Source organism: Euphorbia lathyris, chromosome 9, assembly GCF_963576675.1.
Source record: "Euphorbia lathyris chromosome 9, ddEupLath1.1, whole genome shotgun sequence".
Lineage (NCBI taxonomy): Eukaryota > Viridiplantae > Streptophyta > Magnoliopsida > Malpighiales > Euphorbiaceae > Euphorbia > Euphorbia lathyris.
In genome coordinates, this window is record NC_088918.1 from 70,878,127 (window position 1) to 70,899,092 (window position 20,966).

Sequence of the window (20,966 nt, forward strand, 5' to 3'; positions counted from 1 at the left end):
CACTTGAATGTCAAGAAAGTTTTGATATAGTAAAGTCCAGACTTATCAGTGCTCCTGTGTTAGCACTACCTATAGTGGGTGAAGGTTATACAGTGTACAGTGATGCATCAGGGCAAGGTCTCGGAATTGTATTGATGCAGAATGATAAAGTTATTGCTTATGCGTCACGACAATTAAGGCCACACGAATTGAATTACCCGACACATGATCTTGAATTAGCTGCCGTGGTGTTTGCTTTAAAGATTTGGAGACATTATCTTTATGGTGAAAAGTGTCTAATTTTCACTGATCATAAAAGTCTGAAATATATAATGACACAGAAGGAATTGAATTTGAGGCAAAGGAGATGGATTGAGTTATTGAAAGACTATGACCTGACTATTGAATATCATCCTGGTAAAGCTAATGTTGTAGCTGATGCCTTGAGTCGCAAGAACGTTGGAAGTTTGAGTTATAAACAATCAGTGAGAATGTCTTTATTGCTTGATATGAGAGCTTTTAATGTTGAACTTGTTTGTGGAGATGAGGCAGTATTATGTGCAATGTTGAAGGTGAGACCGATTCTTCGAGACAGAATTAAAGAAGCTCAAAATCAAGATGAATTTTTAGAACAAATCAGAAAAGACGTTAGCGAGGGGAAGAAGATTGAATATAAGGTAACAGGAGATGGCATGTTAATGTTTGGAGACAGAATGTGTGTTCCGAATGTTCACGATATCAAGAAGGAGATATTAGAAGAAGCTCATGATTCGTCATATGCAATGCACCCTGGGAGTACTAAAATGTACAGAAATCTTCGAGAGCATTTCTGGTGGAAAGGAATGAAAAGGGAGATAGCTGAATATGTGGGTAGATGTTTAAGTTGCCAACAAGTCAAAGCAGAACATCAACGACCTGCTGGTACTTTACAACCACTTCTTATTCCTGAATGGAAGTGGGAACATATTACAGTGGATTTTGTCAGTGGATTACCTCGTACACAACATGGTAATGATTCTATATGGGTAATTGTGGATAGATTAACAAAATCATCCCACTTTCTTCCGGTGAAAGTGACTTTTTCTTTAGAGAAGCTGGCACAGTTGTATATCAAGGAGATTGTTAGACTTCATGGTGTACCGGTTTCTATTGTTTCTGACAGGGATCCTCGCTTTACATCAAGGTTTTGGCCTAGTTTTCAAGATGCATTAGGCACGAGATTGAATTTCAGTACAGCTTTCCATCCACAGACTGACGGTCAGAGTGAGCGTACCATTCAAACTTTGGAAGATATGCTGAGAGCTAGCATTTTGAATTTTCACAGTAGTTGGGATGTACATTTGCCTTTAATGGAATTTGCATATAATAACAGTTATCAATCTAGTATTGATATGGCACCTTATGAAGCCTTATATGGAAGAAGATCTAGAACTCCATTATGTTGGTCTGAAGTAGGCGAGAGACAGTTATTAGGGCCTGAGATAGTGCAGTTGACAACAGAAAAGGTGCAAATCATACAACGAAGGTTAAAAGAAGCACAAGATAGACAAAAGAGTTATGCAGATCTGAAACGGAGACCAATTGAATATGATGTGGGAGATAGAGTATTTCTGAAAGTATCACCGTGGAAGGGTTTACTTCGGTTTGGCAAGAAAGGGAAGTTGAGTCCTAGATTCATTGGTCCATATGAAGTTGTGGAACGAGTTGGGCCAGTTGCATATCGATTACAATTGCCTCAGAATCTCTCCAATATACATGATGTATTCCATGTTTCAATGCTACGGAGGTATAGGAGTGATCCGAATCACATCATTCAAGAGCAGCCAATTGAATTGTCTGAAGACTTGTCCTATAAAGAGGAACCAGTAGCTATTCTAGCTAGAGAACAGAAAGTCCTCAGGAACAAAACCATACCACTTGTTAAAGTTATGTGGCACAGACACTCTCGTGAGGAAGCAACCTGGGAAAGAGAGGAGGATATGAGACAACAATATCCCCATTTATTCACCTAGACGGGTAAGTACAATTTCGTGGACGAAATTTCTTAAGGTGGGGAGGATTGTCACGTCCGTGTCTAAATTTCTAGAATTTATACCTAGATATTAATATATATTATTATTATGGGGTATGTGATTTTTATTTGGTGTTATAGGAAAAATTTGGAGTTAATTTGATGGGTTGATGTGCAAATTAAAAGTTTAGGGTAATTAGTAAAAGATTATATAAAGATGGAGGACCAAAAGGGATATTTGCCGAATTTGGGATATAAATCTCAGACATTCGAGCATCTTCTCTATTCTTCTTTACTTCCTTCTCTGTTTCTTTTCTTTTTTATCCGTATCAATTCGTTCCTGAACCGTTTCTCCACCGTTTCTTTGATTTACGGAGATTCGACCGTCCAAATCACTTGAAACTTAAACTATAGCATCCTTAGGCATAGATCTAAATCCTAATCGAAGAGTTTCTGAATTTCGGAAGTGTTTGGAGGGGAAACGTCTTAGACTGATTATGATCAAATGAAGGATAAACATATATGTATATATGTTTGGTTTCAATCTATATCTATATATGGAATTAAATGTTTGGTATCCATTGAGAGTAGTCCGGTATGGTGGATTTAATTTTCAAAGACCATATTTAGTGAGAAATATGGCCTGTGTACACAGTCTGAAGACCTATTGGGTATGGCAGAGAAGTGTTGGGTAAGACCATATGGGATAGGCAATGTTAAGAGACGTCTCGTATATGTTGTGAATTGTGATTTGAATTATAAGGGGATGAACTCAAGAATGAATACAAGATTATATATTTTTGGTTTTTGGTTTAATACCTTGATCCTATTATGAACTTTAGTTTTGAGTATATTTTACAAGGTTTTGATTAAATCCTTTATAAACGTATATATATGTCGTTATATTAAGTAAAGTTGATTTTTATAGCTGATAGTTTCTTATTGAGATTTTTATCTCATGTTTTCCAAATGTTTTTATTGTTTTGTTTTAGGCGAGGAAGTGCAAGGTACCGAGAGGGGTACTCGATCCTAGGGCGAGGTTCGGTTACAGCTACAAGGTGCAAGTCGTCTCTAGGGTATTGCATCCATTTTGTTCATGTACATATATGTGGATAGTATACGGACACTTGAAGAACTTGTTTTTGGCAGTGTCCTTTTGTTTGGTTTGTATTATCTACCGGTATATATATATATATATATATATAATCAGCTGAAAGTTGAGAACTTGTGGAATAGTGTGATATCGGTTATGATTAAGTCATAACTTTGAGTTAGATATAATAAAGAATTGTCTATATAGGTGATGCGGAAAAATCAGATTCATACCTGAATCTTGTGATGCATTTTTCGACCAGATATAGGCCGAATCTGTCTTGGAGTCCTAAATGAAAGTTCTTTATTTTTGTCTTATGTTTCCAGGGGTTTTTGAATCGCCTTAATCGGACTCCGTATGAAGAAGTTAAGCTGGAAACGGAATATGTTGTTCATTTTAGCTTTAAACTAGACTTTCGTTTTTGATTTGATTTTTCTCCTTATTTGAGAGATACTGCTATTGGTTTATATAATAAGTCAGTAGTAATGTCTCACCGTCTTATCTGATCTTATTTTAGGTCGGGTATGACAGAAATTACTTCATCCGTTCTATATTACATGTTTTTCTAGAGATTTTTTTGTTTCCTATTACATGCTCGACATATAAATGCCCAATAATATTTAATATTTAAGTCACTTTTTATGTGTTATAAAACGTAAATTTATAAAAATTAATTAAAATAATAGATTTATTATATATTAAATAAATAGTAAAATTAATAAATGATATTCTTAATTTCTGTTCAGCATCCAAAAACACATCTAATAATATGTTTGAATTGTATCTTCTTTCAATTATTTTGCTATTTATACCTTTTTCGGATTTAGCAAGAGCGGAAACGATTTATTTTATACGTGGATCAATATATCTACGTGGTTGCAATAAAAGAAATGACTCAGATCCGAATGTTCGAAATGACCTAAATGATGAAGATTCGATTGCAGTTGTTTTTCTATGGGTTTGGATTTCCATGGAATATATGTGTTTTTGTTTGTGTTTTATATTTTTATGGCTTTTTATGCTCTTTGTAGTCGTTTTCGGCCCATTGTGGATTTTATAAGATTTTTTACCTTTTTCGTTTCTTGTTGTAATTGTTCCATTCGTATCTGAAGATATAAGTATTTTCATTAAAAAAAAAAAAAACAATGTTAGCTTTTTTTCTATCAAAAAAATAAAGTAATATACTTTGTTGGTTAACATAAAGTAATATACTAATATGTTGCTTTTTGCAATCGGCAATTGGTTGGGCCAATTGTATAATTGGTGGAAATCATCGGTACTTCTTCAAGGCCTCTCCGTTCGCCGTCCACTCGATACAAGCTTCAGATTATCTGATTCTGCCAACTCTGCCACTATTTCATCACCGATTTTAGTTGATACCACCATAATTCGTACTACACATCACTAGTTTTGACTTCAATTTTGTTTCTCACTACTCACATCACCTCTTCTCTGCTCGAGGAAAATGGGGAAGACGAGAGGAAGAGCATGCATTGTCGTTTTAGGAGATATTGGTCGAAGTCCTCGTATGCAGTATCACGCACTTTCTCTTGCGTCTCAGGTACTGCTTCCATTTCTGTTATTTATTCTCCTTAATTTCCCTTCACCTCTAAAATTTCCTTCCCAATTGTTGTTTTGCTGTTGTAGGCATCTCTCCAAGTGGATATCGTTGCATATGGAGGTATATTTTACTCACTGTGAATGCTTTAGTTCGATTTCTGTAATCATTTTTCTGAAACAATTTGGTTTTCTGGGAGTTTTTATTGTTTAATTGGTTAGGACACAATAGACAATTGGTTAATGAAATCTTTTCCAACTAAATATAGAAAGAAAGGAAACAATAGAAACAGATAAAACTGGGAGTCAGAGTTAAAATGGTGGTTAGGACACTAACCAGTACCCCATAATGGTTTATATTACAATTAGTAAGTGTGTTGCATTAGAGTATCCTCTTACAGTATCACGAGGCTTAATTCGTCGGTATGGTATAATGTAAAATATAATAATATAAGAACAGGGAAAGGGTATTTTTGTATTAGTATTTTCTGCCCTTCATGTTTGTGATGTATAGCATATAACAATCTATCTATGGAAAATTTCTTATTATTTACAAAATATAAATGTTATTACTCAGACACCTTTGGCTTAACATATTTATAATCAATCGCCATAAAATTCTTAAAATGTTGTCTGCCTACTGACATAAAGTGTTTTACCATGAGCTTGTGTACAAGAAGTTATCAACTTGTTCTTTTAGTTTGTGTTTGTTTTGAAGGAAATATGGGATTTCTATAGACACGTGTATAGATACATCCATATTTCCTTCCTTTCCTTCTATACTTCCCTCGAAACAAACACAACCTCAGGCACATATCATGAGGCCATGCAATTTTTATTACTTTGGCTAGAAAACTAATCAAATTGGGCAGATTTAAAGTCATAGCCTTATTTCATGAGTTTCGTTATTACCTGGTGAGAATCATTCCTTGTAACATTCATTTAAACTTGGTTTTTCTTTTGGTAAGGTTCTGAACCTCATATGGCAATACTACAGAATCAGTCTATTCATATCCACAAAATGGTACGTGTTTCATTAAGCTTTCTTATCTCATTCCATTAGAATTTATTGGGATTGAAAAAGAAAAAATTATTTACCAATTTTCTGTATCTTTACATCACAGAAACAGTGGCCAATATCTCCTCAGGCTCTACCTAAGATGTTTTATCCAGTGATTCTTTTGCTCAAGCCATTGTTCCAGTTATTAATCCTGCTTTGGTATCTCTGCGTCAAAATAAAAGCACCTGATGTTTTCATCGTGCAGGTGAGAAGGCATTTCGTCTGGGAGAAACTATGGTTATTATTGCTTTACCTGTCTTTCCCATCTCTACTGGCATTATTTGTCTTTTTGGTGAACATGCTGTTTTTAGAAGGAATTTTTATAATCAGTTACTTTTACAGCTTCACTATTGTGAAACTTGTGTATGCATACCAGTCTTTGAAATGGTTTTGTACAACTTAACTGGTGGTTATGCACGATTGCGTGCAACTAAGGATAGTATAAAATAACTCAAGTATTTTTCCTGAATTCTGCCATTGCCAAGGGGATAGCAATAGGCACTAACGTAAGTTTTACTGTAAATTTTACCAACTTTTGTCTCAAATATGAGTAACATGCATATGCAGTCCATGGTATTGTATCACGATCTTTGCCATTTATTTATACGATAGCTTGTGTGTGTGTTTGCATCATTGACTATGAATTCTTCATGATTTGCACATGTAATTTGTAGTATTTTGGCCTAGAAGTCGTGTTTAATAGAATTTGTGTGCTTGCATGTTAATTACTGGATTTATCTGTAATCTAACCGTATTTGATTCATTTGAATTTTCTTGGGACTCACAGCTATTCTATTCTGCCCTTCGAGTATCTTTCATTTAATGAATCTCAGAACCCTTTTTATATTAGCTTTTCTTTTGGTTGCCTGATCTCTTTCAAATGCTTTGTCTTTCTTTTTATGCTGACTTTGGGGAATGCCCTAGGCACCCTTTTGAAGGTGATCCCCAGGAAAGATTACTCCATACACCTTTAGGTGATTGATTTAAATAATGAAAACAGTCCCCTGGAAGTGCAAGATGAAGACCACATGCTTCCGATCTTTGGAAAATTTAACTATTAGTGTTTGCATTTTGTCATGCGCTATTTGCAGTTTCGTTCTCAGTATGAAACATATATAATTAGGTAAGCCAGTGAAATGAATCATTTAATAAATTATTTCTTGTATAATTTTTTGAAATCTGATTACTACCTTAAGGCAAACGTGCCTGAATCTTTTGTACTCTTAAAATTCTTTTGTAGTCTCCTAGTTTTCAACCTCATAACTTAGTTTATTAGTGTAGGTTTTCCCTTGTAGATTCAATTGATAAGAATATAGTTTGAAGGTGGTAGGGTCTATCTGTACACATGCTGATTTGCATTTGTGGTGATATAAAATTAAATGAACAGATATAGAATATTATTTATTAATAGTGTCATTAAAATGATGAATCAACTTTTCGATCCTGGTCTTGATGGGAATAGAGGTAGTGGCTATTTGCTTTCTTGAATCACTTATTTATTCCTTTGGATTTATCATGCAGTCAACCAAAATTGAAAAAGAGCTGCATTTATATTACTATTCATTTGCATTCATATAACCATATCTAGCTTCTTGAATTTGTTGTAAGAACTCAGATTAAATTTAAACTTATAATATATGGTCTGCCTAAGGATAGTCATATTTCCCTTCTCTTGGTCAGGTGAGCAATTGCATTTAAATGTAGTTGTGTAAAGTTGAGCAAGTAACTTTTGGTGAAAGCATTTGCATTGGCTTCTAAGTCTCAATTCTCCAAGGCGAAGATGAAAACCTTTAAAAGAAATGGTAGGTGACTACATGCATAAAAGAGACCACTGCATGTAATTTTAATTCGTATTCCTAGATATCAGATTTGGATTCCTTATCGGCACTTTGACGAGCTCAACCTTTTAAATGTCCTTTGCAAACCAAATAACATGTCTTGCCACCCCAATTCCTAAACTCTGTAATTTCTCAACAGCAGTTGAAACCACAATGTCACAAATAGCTACTTTATTGTTCATTTTGTAATTATCTTCGTTTATAGAGAAATCTGAAAAGTATATGTATGTTGGCATGGAAATGTTTGGCATATGCATGCTCATGTGTATATGTACATCCCTTTGCATATCAGTTTGATCAGACAGGGCATACTTTCATTTTCTATTTCTCTTTCTTCCATAGAATCCACCATCAGTTCCAACCTTGGCGGCTGTGAAGTGGGCAAGCTGGCTGAGGAATTCTGCATTTATTGTTGATTGGCATAATTTTGGGTATACCTTGCTGGCACTCTCCATTGGAAGAAACAGTCGTTTTGTAGCAGTATATCGTTGGTACTACTTGGATGCCCTGTAAACTTTTGTACTATTACTGGAAGTTATGATTTGATATGAACCTTTTGTTTAAGTTTCTAACCTCAGGTTTGAGAGACACTATGGGAGAATGGCTGATGGTTCCCTGTGTGTAACAAGGGCAATGCAACATGAATTGGCTCAAAACTGGGGAATTAAGTAAGACTGTCATCTTAACATTATTAAAATGTGAAAATATTTTATTCCAGAGAAAGTTATAATCTTTTGCATGCTATGTTGATAGAGCCTCAGTTCTATACGATCAGTCCCCTGAGTTTTTTCATCCTGCTTCACTTGAAGAAAAGCATAAGGTAAAAGCCATACTGCTGAAGTTATTCTGAAAATTTAGAGCTGTGAATTTTTAATAAATAGTGGATTATTTTTAGTTATTTTGCAGATTAGATAAATTCTTTAGTCAACCTCATGGTATTCATGACTGCGCTAGCTATGGTAATATTATTTTCTTGCTCTTGTCTTGAGGATGGTTAAATCAAGACTTCTTGTGTAAATTATATATTTATGCTATGTTGCATGGAAATTTTGATTTTAAAGCGTTTCATGTTTCCGAAACTTTTCGGAAACCGAACTCTTGAGAACTTCTATGAAATGTTTGTAGTCATGTTTCCATAATCTAAGAAAATCGGAAACTCGTTTCCTAGGATGGTAATGTGTTTTCACAAGTAGATCAATGCTAATCGGGTGTTCAGTAAATCCTTAATATTTCTAGATCATCTTCTATAAGCTTTCAAAGTGAAAAAAAAATCTCTCTCCCCCTCTATTATGTGACTTATATATATATTACACATGTCTGTTTCCTACATTTTTGCAAATATTGTTTCTCGTTGTCCACTTCTTTTTCTATATAATGTAGCATTTACGTTTATGATCCTTAGGAATGAGGAACCAGAATGTAGATGAGACACTGTTTACCAGCATTGTTGATGGTGATATTCTTCTAAAACCAAACCGGCCAGCACTTGTTGTTAGCAGTACTAGCTGGTGAGATTTTTTTTTTTTCTCCTAATCATCCAGTGAATATTGAGTAGCTAACTAGCTCTTTCTTTCTCCTAGTGTCAAATGCAACAATTGAGTTTGGTTTTGTATGTACAATTGACATGTTAAGTGGTTCTTCTGGTAGGGCTCTGCAATTTTACATTTATGCAAATTATCTTATGACATAGTTACATGACCTCCTTGATAGTTTCCAGAACTGGCTATATTCCCTCTTTCATACCACTCTTCATCCCCTTGCAGAGGGCTGAGGAGTTGGCGCTCGTCCATACTTAGCTGCTTGACCAATTGTTGATAGAAAAGGTTTGACTCAACTTAATCATGCAACTTCTTGTGCATATGTTCAGTAAGCCGGTATAGAAGTTTGCTTCAGATCACTTAAATGAATCATCTCAAGAAGGACCTATGAGGAATTTAGCCGATAATAGCTGTCTGTAGTTTGATTAATAATCTGTTTACTAGTATCCTGTCAGAAGATGTTAAATAAGATTGAGGCTGCATTAGCTTCTTTCTTGAGGTATAGTTACTTTTATCTCTTCTTCTATCTTCAAACATCTAGGCTAATGTTTCCTGGAACATGGAGTGCCTTCAAACATAGTGCTATATGATACAATAATGTAGGAATCCTACAAACTCTTTTTTTCTTCTTTTTGCGTCTCTAATTTTGAGACTAGCCCTTAATTTCATCTCCATTACAGGAAAGGATAAAACCATGAAAGTCCTTCGTGGGGTAACCTGGATAAGGCTGTATTTCCTAAGCTTTTATTTTGGAGTTTGTAGCATATACTTGATGTTGATTTGGGGTTTGTTACTTAACACTTGAGTACTCCCTCCGTTTTTGATAGGAAGTATTTTGAGAATATCAATCATTTTGTTTATTTTATTTTAATCAACATTAAATGCAAGGGTATACTTGGAAATTATTAAATGTTTTCTTGATTTTATAAAATGATTTACATTTTCAAATAAAAGCATTTTCCTAAAACAACATCCTTTTAAAACAGAGGGAATATATGTTACCTGCTTCCTGCCGGAACATGGTTCTATTTCTTTTGCTGAGTGCCAGACAATTCAATGATATTTGGTTTGTTGTCAATATTGAGGGAATGAATCCCATGTTTCTGAAATAAAATTGTGCTAGTTAACATTCAAGATTCCACCTAAAAAGGTTTGTGATAGGCAACAAGAGGCCAAAAGTTACTTGATTGAACTGAGCAAGCCTTAATTCCATCTACTTGGTGTACACTCAATAAATCCTTTTTCTTATTTGCTTCGACTTACCCTATATATGTGAAATCCTTTTGCATCATTTACAATATCATCCTGAGTATGCCCTTTGTCTTCTCTCTTATAATTTCCATATTCCGGACCTTCTTCTCTGTAAGTTGGACATGTCCAAATAGTCTTACTTGTTTTGCTTGTAAGTTATTTGGTCAATCTGATCAATATATGCCTTATCCGATGGTCATAGTTATGCAAATCCAAATGCTAATTTTTGTTTTCAGATTTATGGTTCACCACCAATGTGTAGAATAGCTAGTCGAATTGGGCATATTAAATTGCCTAGAACTTAATTGGGATTTTATTGTCACAGAAGACCTTGTTACACTTATCCATTCTGCCCATTTTGTTAACAGTATGATTCGAATCTTATTCGCCTCTGCCATCCATATTTATGATACAATCTCTTACAGAGATGCCTCCTTTGAGGCCTTTACTCTGTCCCTTTCCCCTCTTGTTACTATTGCTGCAATAAGTTATATTCTGTTTTAGTTTTGGTCAGTTTGAAGGAGTCTAGGGTGGTCTACCATGGTTCCTGCCTTCTTGTTAATAATACTACAGTAAATTTCATCAGCAAGAACTTCCATTTTCAAAAAATAAAACTAGCATGTGCTAAGAATTTTACATGGGATATGCTTTGCTGAATGTGTGTATTAGTTTTAGTGTTAGTATTAGAACTTATCTGAAGCATCCATTTGGAACAGTTAACTTGCTAAAAGAGATTAATATGGGAGAATGATGTTTTCAGGACACCAGATGAGGATTTTGGCATTCTCCTGGAAGCTGCAGTAATGTATGATAGACGTGTTGCTGCAATTTTAAATGAAAAGGACTCTGCTCTTGATGAGGTTATTTGGAAGGAAATAAGTGATAGGAAAGAGTACTTGTATCCTAGATTGTTATTTGTGATAACAGGTAATGTCGATTTGCTTACATTTAATGTTCTTCTCTCGGAATAAACTCTATGTTACACCCTCTTAACCAGTCTTACACTTGTGAAGGTAAGGGGCCTGAAAAAGAAAAGTACGAAGAAAAAATAAGGCGGTTACACCTCAAGCGCGTGGCATTCCGTACCATGTGGTTGTCAGCTGAGGATTATCCATTGCTTCTAGGTAGTAATCTAATCTAGTTAATTGATTTTTTTCTTTTATTTTATTTTTCCAGCGGATATTGAATTCCTATATCTCATTTATGTTTACAGGATCGGCAGACCTTGGTGTGTGCTTGCATACTTCATCATCTGGGTTGGACCTTCCCATGAAGGTCCAGTTATTTTATGTTTTCAATAGACTAATTTTTAGTAGGCTTAATGCATCTGTTGCCCCCATGTAGTTGGCTCAAAACTTCAACTGTCCCCTTGAACTTTCAAAAGTTCTAAATTACCCCCTATTTTTGTCCAATTCCATTCAATAACCCCAAAACTTCAACTGCTCCGTGAACTTCCAAAAGTTTCTAATTATTTGTCTATTTGTCATTTTCTTTTTGACAAGTGGTGGTCACTTTGACACGTAGCAGAATGTGTCTCCCATTTTCTGTATCCAACAATTTCTATTGAGAAATAGAGGGTTATTAAATGCAAGTGGACAATAATAGAAGGTCATTTGGAACTTCTAAAAGTTCAGGGGCAGTTGAAGTTTTGGGTCAAGTACAGGGGCAACATATGTATTAGGCCTTTTTAGTAGGTCAAAGAGACCAGGTGTATATGTGTGCCCATGCTTGAAAGCGAAGTATCTCATTTCACAGGAACTGATATTCTACAAAATATCTTTGGCATCAGGTTGTGGATATGTTCGGTTGTGGATTACCTGTTTGTGCTGTTGCCTATTCTTGGTAAGTCGTCACTGTTTGCTTTTTTTCCAGCATGTAATTCAATTATTTTTTCAAATTGACCAATTTACTCTATTTGATTTGAAGCATCGAGGAGTTGGTGAAAGTTGAAAAAAATGGTCTTCTCTTTTCATCATCTTCAGAATTAGCCAATGAACTTCTGGTAATAAGCTTAGATTGTCAAATTTCATGGCTTTTAAACCAAGAATTTTTTTTTTAAATATTTATAGCCTATGAAGCACCGACTCGGGTGAGGCAAACGGAATTTTAAAATAATATGAGACGAGTACGGTTGGGACAAATTTCTATAATTTATTTTATATAAAACATATAAAAATATATAATTAACATAAATAACATGTAAAAGTTATGATAAATCACAAATAACATCCGTAAGTTTTATAATTAAATCTGCTTTCTTTTATTTATTTTTTTAAAAACCCTAAACTTTTACCTAATTATATCAGAAACCGTGTCCCCCGTGCTCCCGCTGTGTTCATGCTGTGTCCAGTTTTCTAAAAAAAGAAAAAAACGCAGGGGACACATTTTTGTGGGGGATGCAAGTCCAGCCGTGTCCCCGGCGAGTTCGACACCGCCACTCTGACCCCCTGGAAGAGTCGGTGCTAAATAGTTTATAGCTCGTTTGTTACTACTGAGTCGAAGCATCTGGGAAAGGGTTCTATTGAGGTGTCTACATTTTCTTAGCAAAATAAACGCTCATGGGCACAATTACTCACAATCTCATAATCTCATTTACCCATTACACCAAACAAAGTAAAATTTGACTCTTTCACATAGATGCCAATATTCTCGATTACTTAGAATAACACTGTTGTTAGAATCGTACGTGTCGATTTTGTATGTTTTCGAGTCGTATCTATAGTATGACTCGAAATCATACATAAATGTTGCAAAAAACGATGCTGGCCTAATTAAAAAGTTTTGAAGAAAGCTATAGGTGACTCTTTCTAGTACTTGCAACTAGAGACTCTACAAATTCTATTACTTCCGATTCCAAACTCTCTTCTTTCCCTGTTTCTTTCAGACCCTTCCGGCCAGCTCTCTTCTTTCTTTTTCTGTTTCTTTCAAAAAAAAAAAAAAGCCTCCTACTCTCCTGCATTGCACAAACAAAATCGAAAAACAGCACTTGAAGAGGCATAGCATCATCATTTCTGAACAGTCAACAATATATATCAAGTATCAAATTGAAAAAAGACAATGAAGATGCTTTGTCAATAGTTTTATTAGAATTGCATTAGATTTGAATTTTAATTTAAGTGCTTCGTTGATAACTTGATATAATTTTTATTTTGACATTAAAGTTGAACTTTTAATCTAATATTAAAGTTAAACATGGTTAATATTTTATTTTTTATAATATTTTGAATTTGATCCGAATCTTACTATTCAGTTTGATTCACGAGTCCCGATTCACAAAATGAGGATTTCAAGTCACGAGTCGAATCTTGATTTAACAACTATGCTTAGAAGGGTATAATTATTGATATTTTCACTGAGTAGGAGTGATAATATGGGTGTATTAATCATGTACCTCTGTCTCTTTGTCTTGCTATTATTTTAGAATGATTACGTGATCAAATTTACTTCATGAAATGATAAAAATATCATCATTTTGCATGGACAGAGGTTGTTTAAGGGTTTTCCGGATGAATGTGATGCTTTGAAGTTGCTAAGAAATGGTGCAGTGGAAATGAACTCAAGGTGGGCTACAGAATGGGAAGAACATGCAAAGCCGTTAATACTAGAGGCAAGATTACTTCTCTCTCTCTCTCTCTCTATATATATAGACCAATTAAGATTAGATAATCAATGGTCCATATATATATATATTCCGTCAATGTGAGCTACTTGATTTTAATTCTAATCCAAAATCTGTCAATGGGATGATGCTAGTGGCCTGTGATGCACGAAAACTCCGCATGACATATGTTTCACCGTTTCCGCAGATGTGGGAAACGGAAACTCCCGGAAACTGATATAAAACGTTTCCAAGCACGTTTCTGTAATTAGTAATTACCCAAAATATGAAATGCGTCTGTTAGTTTTTAAATGGTTTCCTGTGCCGATTTCAACCAAATTTTTTGAAATTAAAACTTTCTATTTTGCAATTGCTGTTGGAACTTCCTATTTGACTGATAATTCTTTCCTTGCATCATTCAGTTTAAAGAATTTGCCTATATTTCTTTCGCCTAACTTCTCAATTAAATATGTGGATTTTAATTAGACATGCATGATGCCACATATCACACATAATTGGGTGGATGGAATAAAAAAATAGGGTTGGTGGCATATTGGTATTGTTTAACAAAATTATTTTTAAATATATTATTATATTTTTAATATTTACACGTTTTCCTCATGTTTTCATCTCCTACTTTTTAGAAATTACGTTTTCCGGTGTCCGTTTTGTTTCCATGCAACATAGCTAGATGTTGTTTCTTAAGTGAATGCCTTAAGTTATCATGTACATTTATGTAAAGTTACAATTTTGTCTTTGTCGGATATTAATATGAATTGGGTCTTAACTAAAGTTCGTTTAGTTAAAACTTGCACGCTCACACCACGAAGAACTCGCTTAGTTAAAGCTTACTCGCCCACCTCACAATGAGCTTGCTTAGTTAAGGCACTACCGCCCACTTCGCAAGGCCTTTGCTTAGTTTAGGCTCTGATGCCAAATGTCACGGGCCAGGTCTTAGTCAGACCAAAACCCCGTGCGGTGCAAGACGCTTAAGCTTTTAGTTCAATTGGTTCAATAACATGATATAAGAGCCTCTTAGATCAAGTGGTCGAGGGTTCAATTCTTGGCAACCCATTTGTTGATTTAATCTCAACAAATGGTCAGATATGCATATGTTATACACACTTCAAGCCCAGCGAGCAGCATTCACGTGCGGGGAATGTCAGATATTCATATGAATTGAACCTTGACAATTAGCTTAAGCTTTTAGTTCAATTGGTTCAAGCCCGAAGTATTTGCGTGAGGGGATGTGTCAGAGAGATAATAATAATATAAGCTATTTTTGGACCTTAACTATGAGGTTAAGTTTTTAGTTCAATTGGTTCACGGCACTCCTCCATCTTCAAATTAGATATGTGTTTAGGCTTTAGGTTTGCCCCCGAGTTATAAGCCTATCTCATCTTATATTTTTTCACTAGTGAGACTTTTTCCGCCTCATCTTTTGACATGCAATTTTTCCTGTTGCCTCTCTTTTGCAGAAACATTTGCTTGTTTCACATTTTGACCAATGTGTTTTAGCTGATTTTCAATTTCCTTCTGTAGGTTATATCCAAGAACTCAAAGTAATCCTGTCTGAAAGTTACTACAAAAAGTAATTTTTACTGGTAAGTTTGGAATATTTCTGATAGTTTTTGGGCTGTTAATTTCGCTTGCCTATCCTCAAGTTTTCCTAAAAATTAGGTTAAGCCCCTGAATTGAATTTTCATGGTTTTAATGCGAGTCCATGATCATTTATTTATAAAGGTCATGGGGCTTAATATGATATTTCTATAATAAAAAAAACCATGAATTTATTATACTCAATTTATTATAAAATTAGCTGATATAATATGCTTGTATATATAATATGACGTTAGTTAGTCTAACCTATTTTGTCAATAGTTTTTTATTAGTTCTTTTTATATATTAGTTTGGAATTGAAATTCTAAATTCTATTATTAGTTCTAATAGTATTATTATTTATAATAAAATACAGAAAGTCATTTTCATAATTTTTTTATTTTTTTATTTCAATTTCTTTAGTTATTGAACTTATATTTATTCAAAATTAAAAAAAAATTGAAATTTTATTTTTTTTATTATCTTTAAAAAGTAATAATAAGATAATTAAATAAATAAATGTCAAAACACATGATCAAGCTTTTGATCAATTTAAGAGGCTTAATTTGGGAAAATAATTTAAGGGGTTTAATTTGGACAAGTGAAGAGTTTTAGAATGAAGTTGTTTTGATTAGTAATAAGGACACAATACCTAGAATTTTGGAATTGGTAGTCAGGTCTTAACTTTTATCTAGCTGTGTATAATAATCCACCCAAAGGACTCATTACAGATGTTATTTTACAGGAAATAAGATCACTTAAAATTGCAATAGAAGTCCAGATACAATATGTTTTCAGATATTGTGCTTTAGAACTAATATTTTTAGGTCATTCTTAAGAATTTGGGGCTATTTCTTAGATTTGCTATTGAGTTGCCATCATTTACCAAGAACAACTTCAGATTTTGTGCTTTAGAACTAATATTTGATATGTTGAAAGATAGAGGGAATCATGCGGTTACTAAAGTTTGACCTTGTGGTCTGACAGAGGACTTGAGAAGGCCACTTGGGAGTTCACATTTGATATTCGGAAAAGGTATCCAGATGTGAACCTTGAGGACAAGGTTGGACAATGTTCTAACGGCGTGCAGATTGATACATGGGAAATATCATTTGAGCCATTTTTTAGCTTATTAGAGTATCTCCAACACTAACTAGCTATTTGGCTCTCTAAAATAATACTCCCTCCATTCCTTTTTATAAGTCATTCTAGGTTGTTTCACACAGATTAAGAAACTCAATTAATATAGATAAAAATTACTAATTTAACCTTTAATCCTTGGCTGTAAAGAGAATTTTTAATAAAATTGCCTAATTAAGAAAAACTCTCTCTCATCAATTTATTACTGTACTTCTCTCAAGAAAAACACGTCAAAAAACAAAAACTCCCTCCCTTTCAATAATACGTTTCTTTCCCTCTGTAAATTCAGAAATTCAATCTCTCTCAAATTTAAATTTCCCCCAAAAATTTTGATTGCTCTAATTTTAAACTTTAGCACCAAAAAATGGAATTGAAGAGTCTCCATTTATATATGAACAAATTAAAGATTGATGATTGTAACTCAAGAATACGTTCTCTGGTTTTTATCCTTCATGGTTATAGATTGCTATCTTCTTCTTTCTTGTCTGTTTTTTCTTCTCCAGAGATGAATTTTCCTTCATCATCCATGGACAGAGTGACTGAAATAGATCTAAATGTTGATATTAGTCATGGAGATTTCAGACAAAATGAAATAGGCTATATTCTACCAGACCTTAATGGCTTTGAGGAAGCAGAAGCTTTGAGTATTGATCTCAATGGTATTTAATTCTTTTGTTTTTTTTCTTGTTCGATTTATGCTTCCTAAATCATACTTGAAGTGTTGTATAACTACTTGGCTTTTTCACTTTTATTAGTACTGTTTCTGACATTTGAAATCTCAATTATTTCTAATGGAGTTACCTTATACAATGACACTTGAATCTATATACTTGCCACATCCTTTGAATCATTTGTTTTGAATTATGCAGATATAGAAGGTGAACATATACCATACCAGACAAGTAAGAGGAAATATTTATCCAATGCTCAACGTCGAGCAATATACGATATGTTGTTACAGAAAAGCATTGATGGAAAATTGCCTAAAGGGACGACCAATTCAGTGGCATCAATATTTTCGGTTGGTATTCGGCTTGTTCAACGCGTTTGGAAACAATGGAAAAATGACGGATTACATGCTGATGTTTCGCATAAAAGGACAAAGAATTGTGGTCGTAAGAGAATTCAGATTGACTGGAATCGATTTCGTGAAATCCCTTTGCAGCAGCGGACAACCCTTAGCTCTTTAGCTTATGCTATGGACATGAAAAGGACTACAATGTTTAGACGTTTGCAATCTGGAGCAATACGAAGACATTCAAATGCTATAAAACCTCTTTTAAAGGAAGAAAATAAGAGATCCCGGTTGAAATTTTGCATATCAATGCTTGCATATCAATGCTTGAAGAAAGCAGTATCCCACATGATCCAACGTTTAAAGAGATGTACAATATTGTCCATATTGATGAGAAATGGTTCCAGATGACAAAGAAAAATCAGAATTATTACTTACTTCCGGATGAAGAAGACTCATTACGCACATGTAAAAGCAAAAACTTTATTGGGAAAGTCATGTTTTTAGTTGCCTTAGCTCGACCAAGATTTGATGTTGAAAGAAATGAAATTTTCTCTGGGAAGATCGGTGTGTTTCCTTTGGTTACTCAAATGCCAGCCAAAAGGAACAGTGTTAACAGAGCTGCAGGGACTTTAGAGACTAAACCAATAAATTCAATTACTAGAGATGTTATAAGGTCTTACTTGATCGGTAAAGTACTACCGGCAATTAAGGAAAAATGGCCAAGAGTAGATTGTAGGGATCCAATATTTATTCAGCAGGACAATGCAAGAACACACATTGATCAAAACGATGAAGAATTTTGCCAAGCTGCTAGCCAAGGTGGGTTTAATATTCGTTTGATGTGTCAACCTGCTAACTCTCCAGATATGAATGTCTTGGATCTCGGGTTTTTTAGTGCAATTCAGGCTTTACAGTATAAGGAGTCACCGACTACAGTTGATGAGTTTGTACATGCTGTGGTGAAATCGTATGAGGATTTTCCTTCATGGAAGTCCAACCGAATTTTTTTGACATTACAACAGTGCATGATAGAAACAATGAAAATTCAAGGTTCTAACAAATACAGAATTCCTCATATGAAAAAGGCAGTGTTAGAAAGAGAGAGCCAGCTTCCTACTCAACTAAAATGTGAATCTGAATTAGTACAAGAAGTACTTAATCATCTTAATAGAACAACTTGATTCAGGTATATAGTTATAGTGTCTTTGTTGAGTAAATTTTGGTTAATTACTCTGGATAATTTAAATTAATTAATCTTTGTTGTTTTATTGATCATTGCAGGTATCAGAAACTTCATCTGCTATTTTTGCTCAGCTAGTGGAGAAGAGGAAAATTTATTGTTATTTGATTGTGTTTTAGGATAGCTGGTTAGATATATTTTTGGGTTTATGCTATAATGTGTTCGATTATGTTAAACTATGTTTAATAGAGCTTTTTTTTTATGCTGATGTTCAATTATGCTGATTAAATTGTGTTTAATAGAGTTTTTTTATGCTGGTGTTCAATTATGTTTATATTAAAGCTCATGTTACAAGGAAATTGGGTACATCCAGAATTTTATGTTCTTAAGTGGGACTAAATTTTGCTCTTTCAAATTGGAACATCCTGAATTTTATGTTTTAAATGGGACTGAATTTTTCTCTGTCAAATTGAGGACAGCCTGAATTTTATGTTTTAGTTAGAAGCAGCCTGAATTTTATGTTTTAAGTGGGACTGAATTTTGCTCTGTCAAATTGCTTAAGTGGGGCTGAATTTTATGGTTTAGTTAGGAGCAGTCTGAATTTTATGGGACTGAATTTTGCTCTGTCAAATTGCTTAAGTGGGGCTGAATTTTATGTTTTAGTTAGGAGCAGCCTGAATTTTATGTTTTAAGTGGGACTGAATTTTGCTCTGTCAAATTGCTTAAGTGGGGCTGAATTTTATGTTTTAGTTGGAAGCAGCTTGAATTTTATGGTTTAAGTGGGACTGAATTTTGTTCTGTCAAATTGAGGACAACCTGAATTTTATATTTGAAGTGGGACTGAATTTTTCTCTGTCAAATAACTTAAGTGGGACTGAATTTTCCATGTTACGGATTGCATCATATTGTTAAAGATTCAGTGGTTGCAATCAAATAAATTGATTATGAAGAATATCCCATTTTAAAGTGTAATAAGACATTAAAGAGTTCAAATGCATAGATTAGTTACAAAGAATATCACAATAATGTAAAATGGAAAAGTAAAAAGTTGAATATCTTAAAATAATGAAAAGAATATCATATAGACATTGGAACACATGATGGTATTGGTGATATCTTAATTAATGGAGGTATCAATACCACTAATGAGATATCACATGTCTTAATTAATGGTAGTGTATTTGATAAAAGTATGCATGGTCTAGTTTTTACTTATCTCTCTCTCCCATGTGCAAAGTGTATATATATCAGTTTGCAAAAGTTGTTAATGTAGAAAGTTTAACCTGCTAGAACACAGAAAAAAACATATCCTCCACCACTACAATACGAAATTTGGTCTTTGGCTTCATATCAGCTCCCTCACATTTTATGTGCTTGTATGATGGTGGATTTTTAAGGCCTACTATAATTCAATTGATTCAAGAGAATGTTTGGTAGTCCAAAAACTGTTCTGATACTGTAATTCTAAAGCAAATGAAATCGGAATCAGTTAGCATTCTGATGTTTCACTTAGAACCTTAAGTTAAGAGTGCAATGAATATAAAAGTATGTACTGCTTGTGAGATAGGTCCCAAGATATATGAAACTCAGCAAGTAACAATTTGTATCCATTTTGAGGTTGTTAAAATGATCAACATTCCTTTATCATATAACACTCCCTTCGTCAATTGAAAATCAAGCCTGAAAATCATTTTGCAAAGCTAAACTAATGATTATATATATATCTGAAGATACTGATACGAAATGGTTATATTTTGTGATATTGTACTAGATATGATGTAAATGTGCAGAAAGTCTTGAGCAATGTAAAAATGAAATGAAATCAGCAAGCAACTAAGTAGCAGGCAATCAAGCAAAGCAACTCCAGGCAATCAACACTATTAACAAGTTCATACTCCCTTTAAGAGAAAATCAGCAATACATCAGCAATAAATTAAGCAAATCACAGCATCCAATTTCATATTAACTCAACTCAATTCAATGAAACACAACACAATCAGGTGAACAATATAAACAGAAATTCCTAAAAAAAATTAACCCCAACACATAAATTCATCTCTACAAACACAGCAAAATTGTTTTAGCAACAATATTACCCAATTGA

At 34.0% G+C, this 20,966-nt stretch overlaps 1 protein-coding gene across 5 annotated transcripts; it reads left to right on the plus strand.

Annotated features, from left to right (window-relative positions):
• Positions 1-4,327: 4,327 nt before the first annotated feature.
• Positions 4,328-19,221, plus strand: LOC136206148 (UDP-glycosyltransferase TURAN-like). Of its 5 annotated transcripts, none has more exons than XR_010676218.1 (19): positions 4,328-4,644; positions 4,731-4,764; positions 5,609-5,664; positions 5,765-5,905; positions 7,881-8,029; positions 8,117-8,206; positions 8,292-8,358; positions 8,434-8,497; positions 8,941-9,046; positions 11,088-11,254; positions 11,341-11,451; positions 11,541-11,602; positions 12,117-12,169; positions 12,254-12,329; positions 13,812-13,934; positions 15,468-15,529; positions 17,168-17,323; positions 17,534-18,868; positions 18,964-19,221. XR_010676218.1 is itself a non-coding variant. In XM_065997084.1 (17 exons), the coding sequence occupies exons 1-16, from the start codon at positions 4,549-4,551 to the stop codon at positions 15,489-15,491; spliced, it is 1,419 nt and encodes a 472-aa protein (XP_065853156.1). In that variant the 5' UTR covers positions 4,328-4,548; the 3' UTR covers positions 15,492-15,529; positions 18,964-19,221. The 5 variants fall into 5 exon arrangements, 2 of the variants coding, with proteins under 2 accessions (XP_065853156.1, XP_065853155.1); XR_010676219.1 differs by having other exon boundaries at positions 17,232-17,323; XR_010676220.1 differs by lacking the exon at positions 17,168-17,323.
• The last annotated feature ends 1,745 nt before the right edge of the window (positions 19,222-20,966 follow it).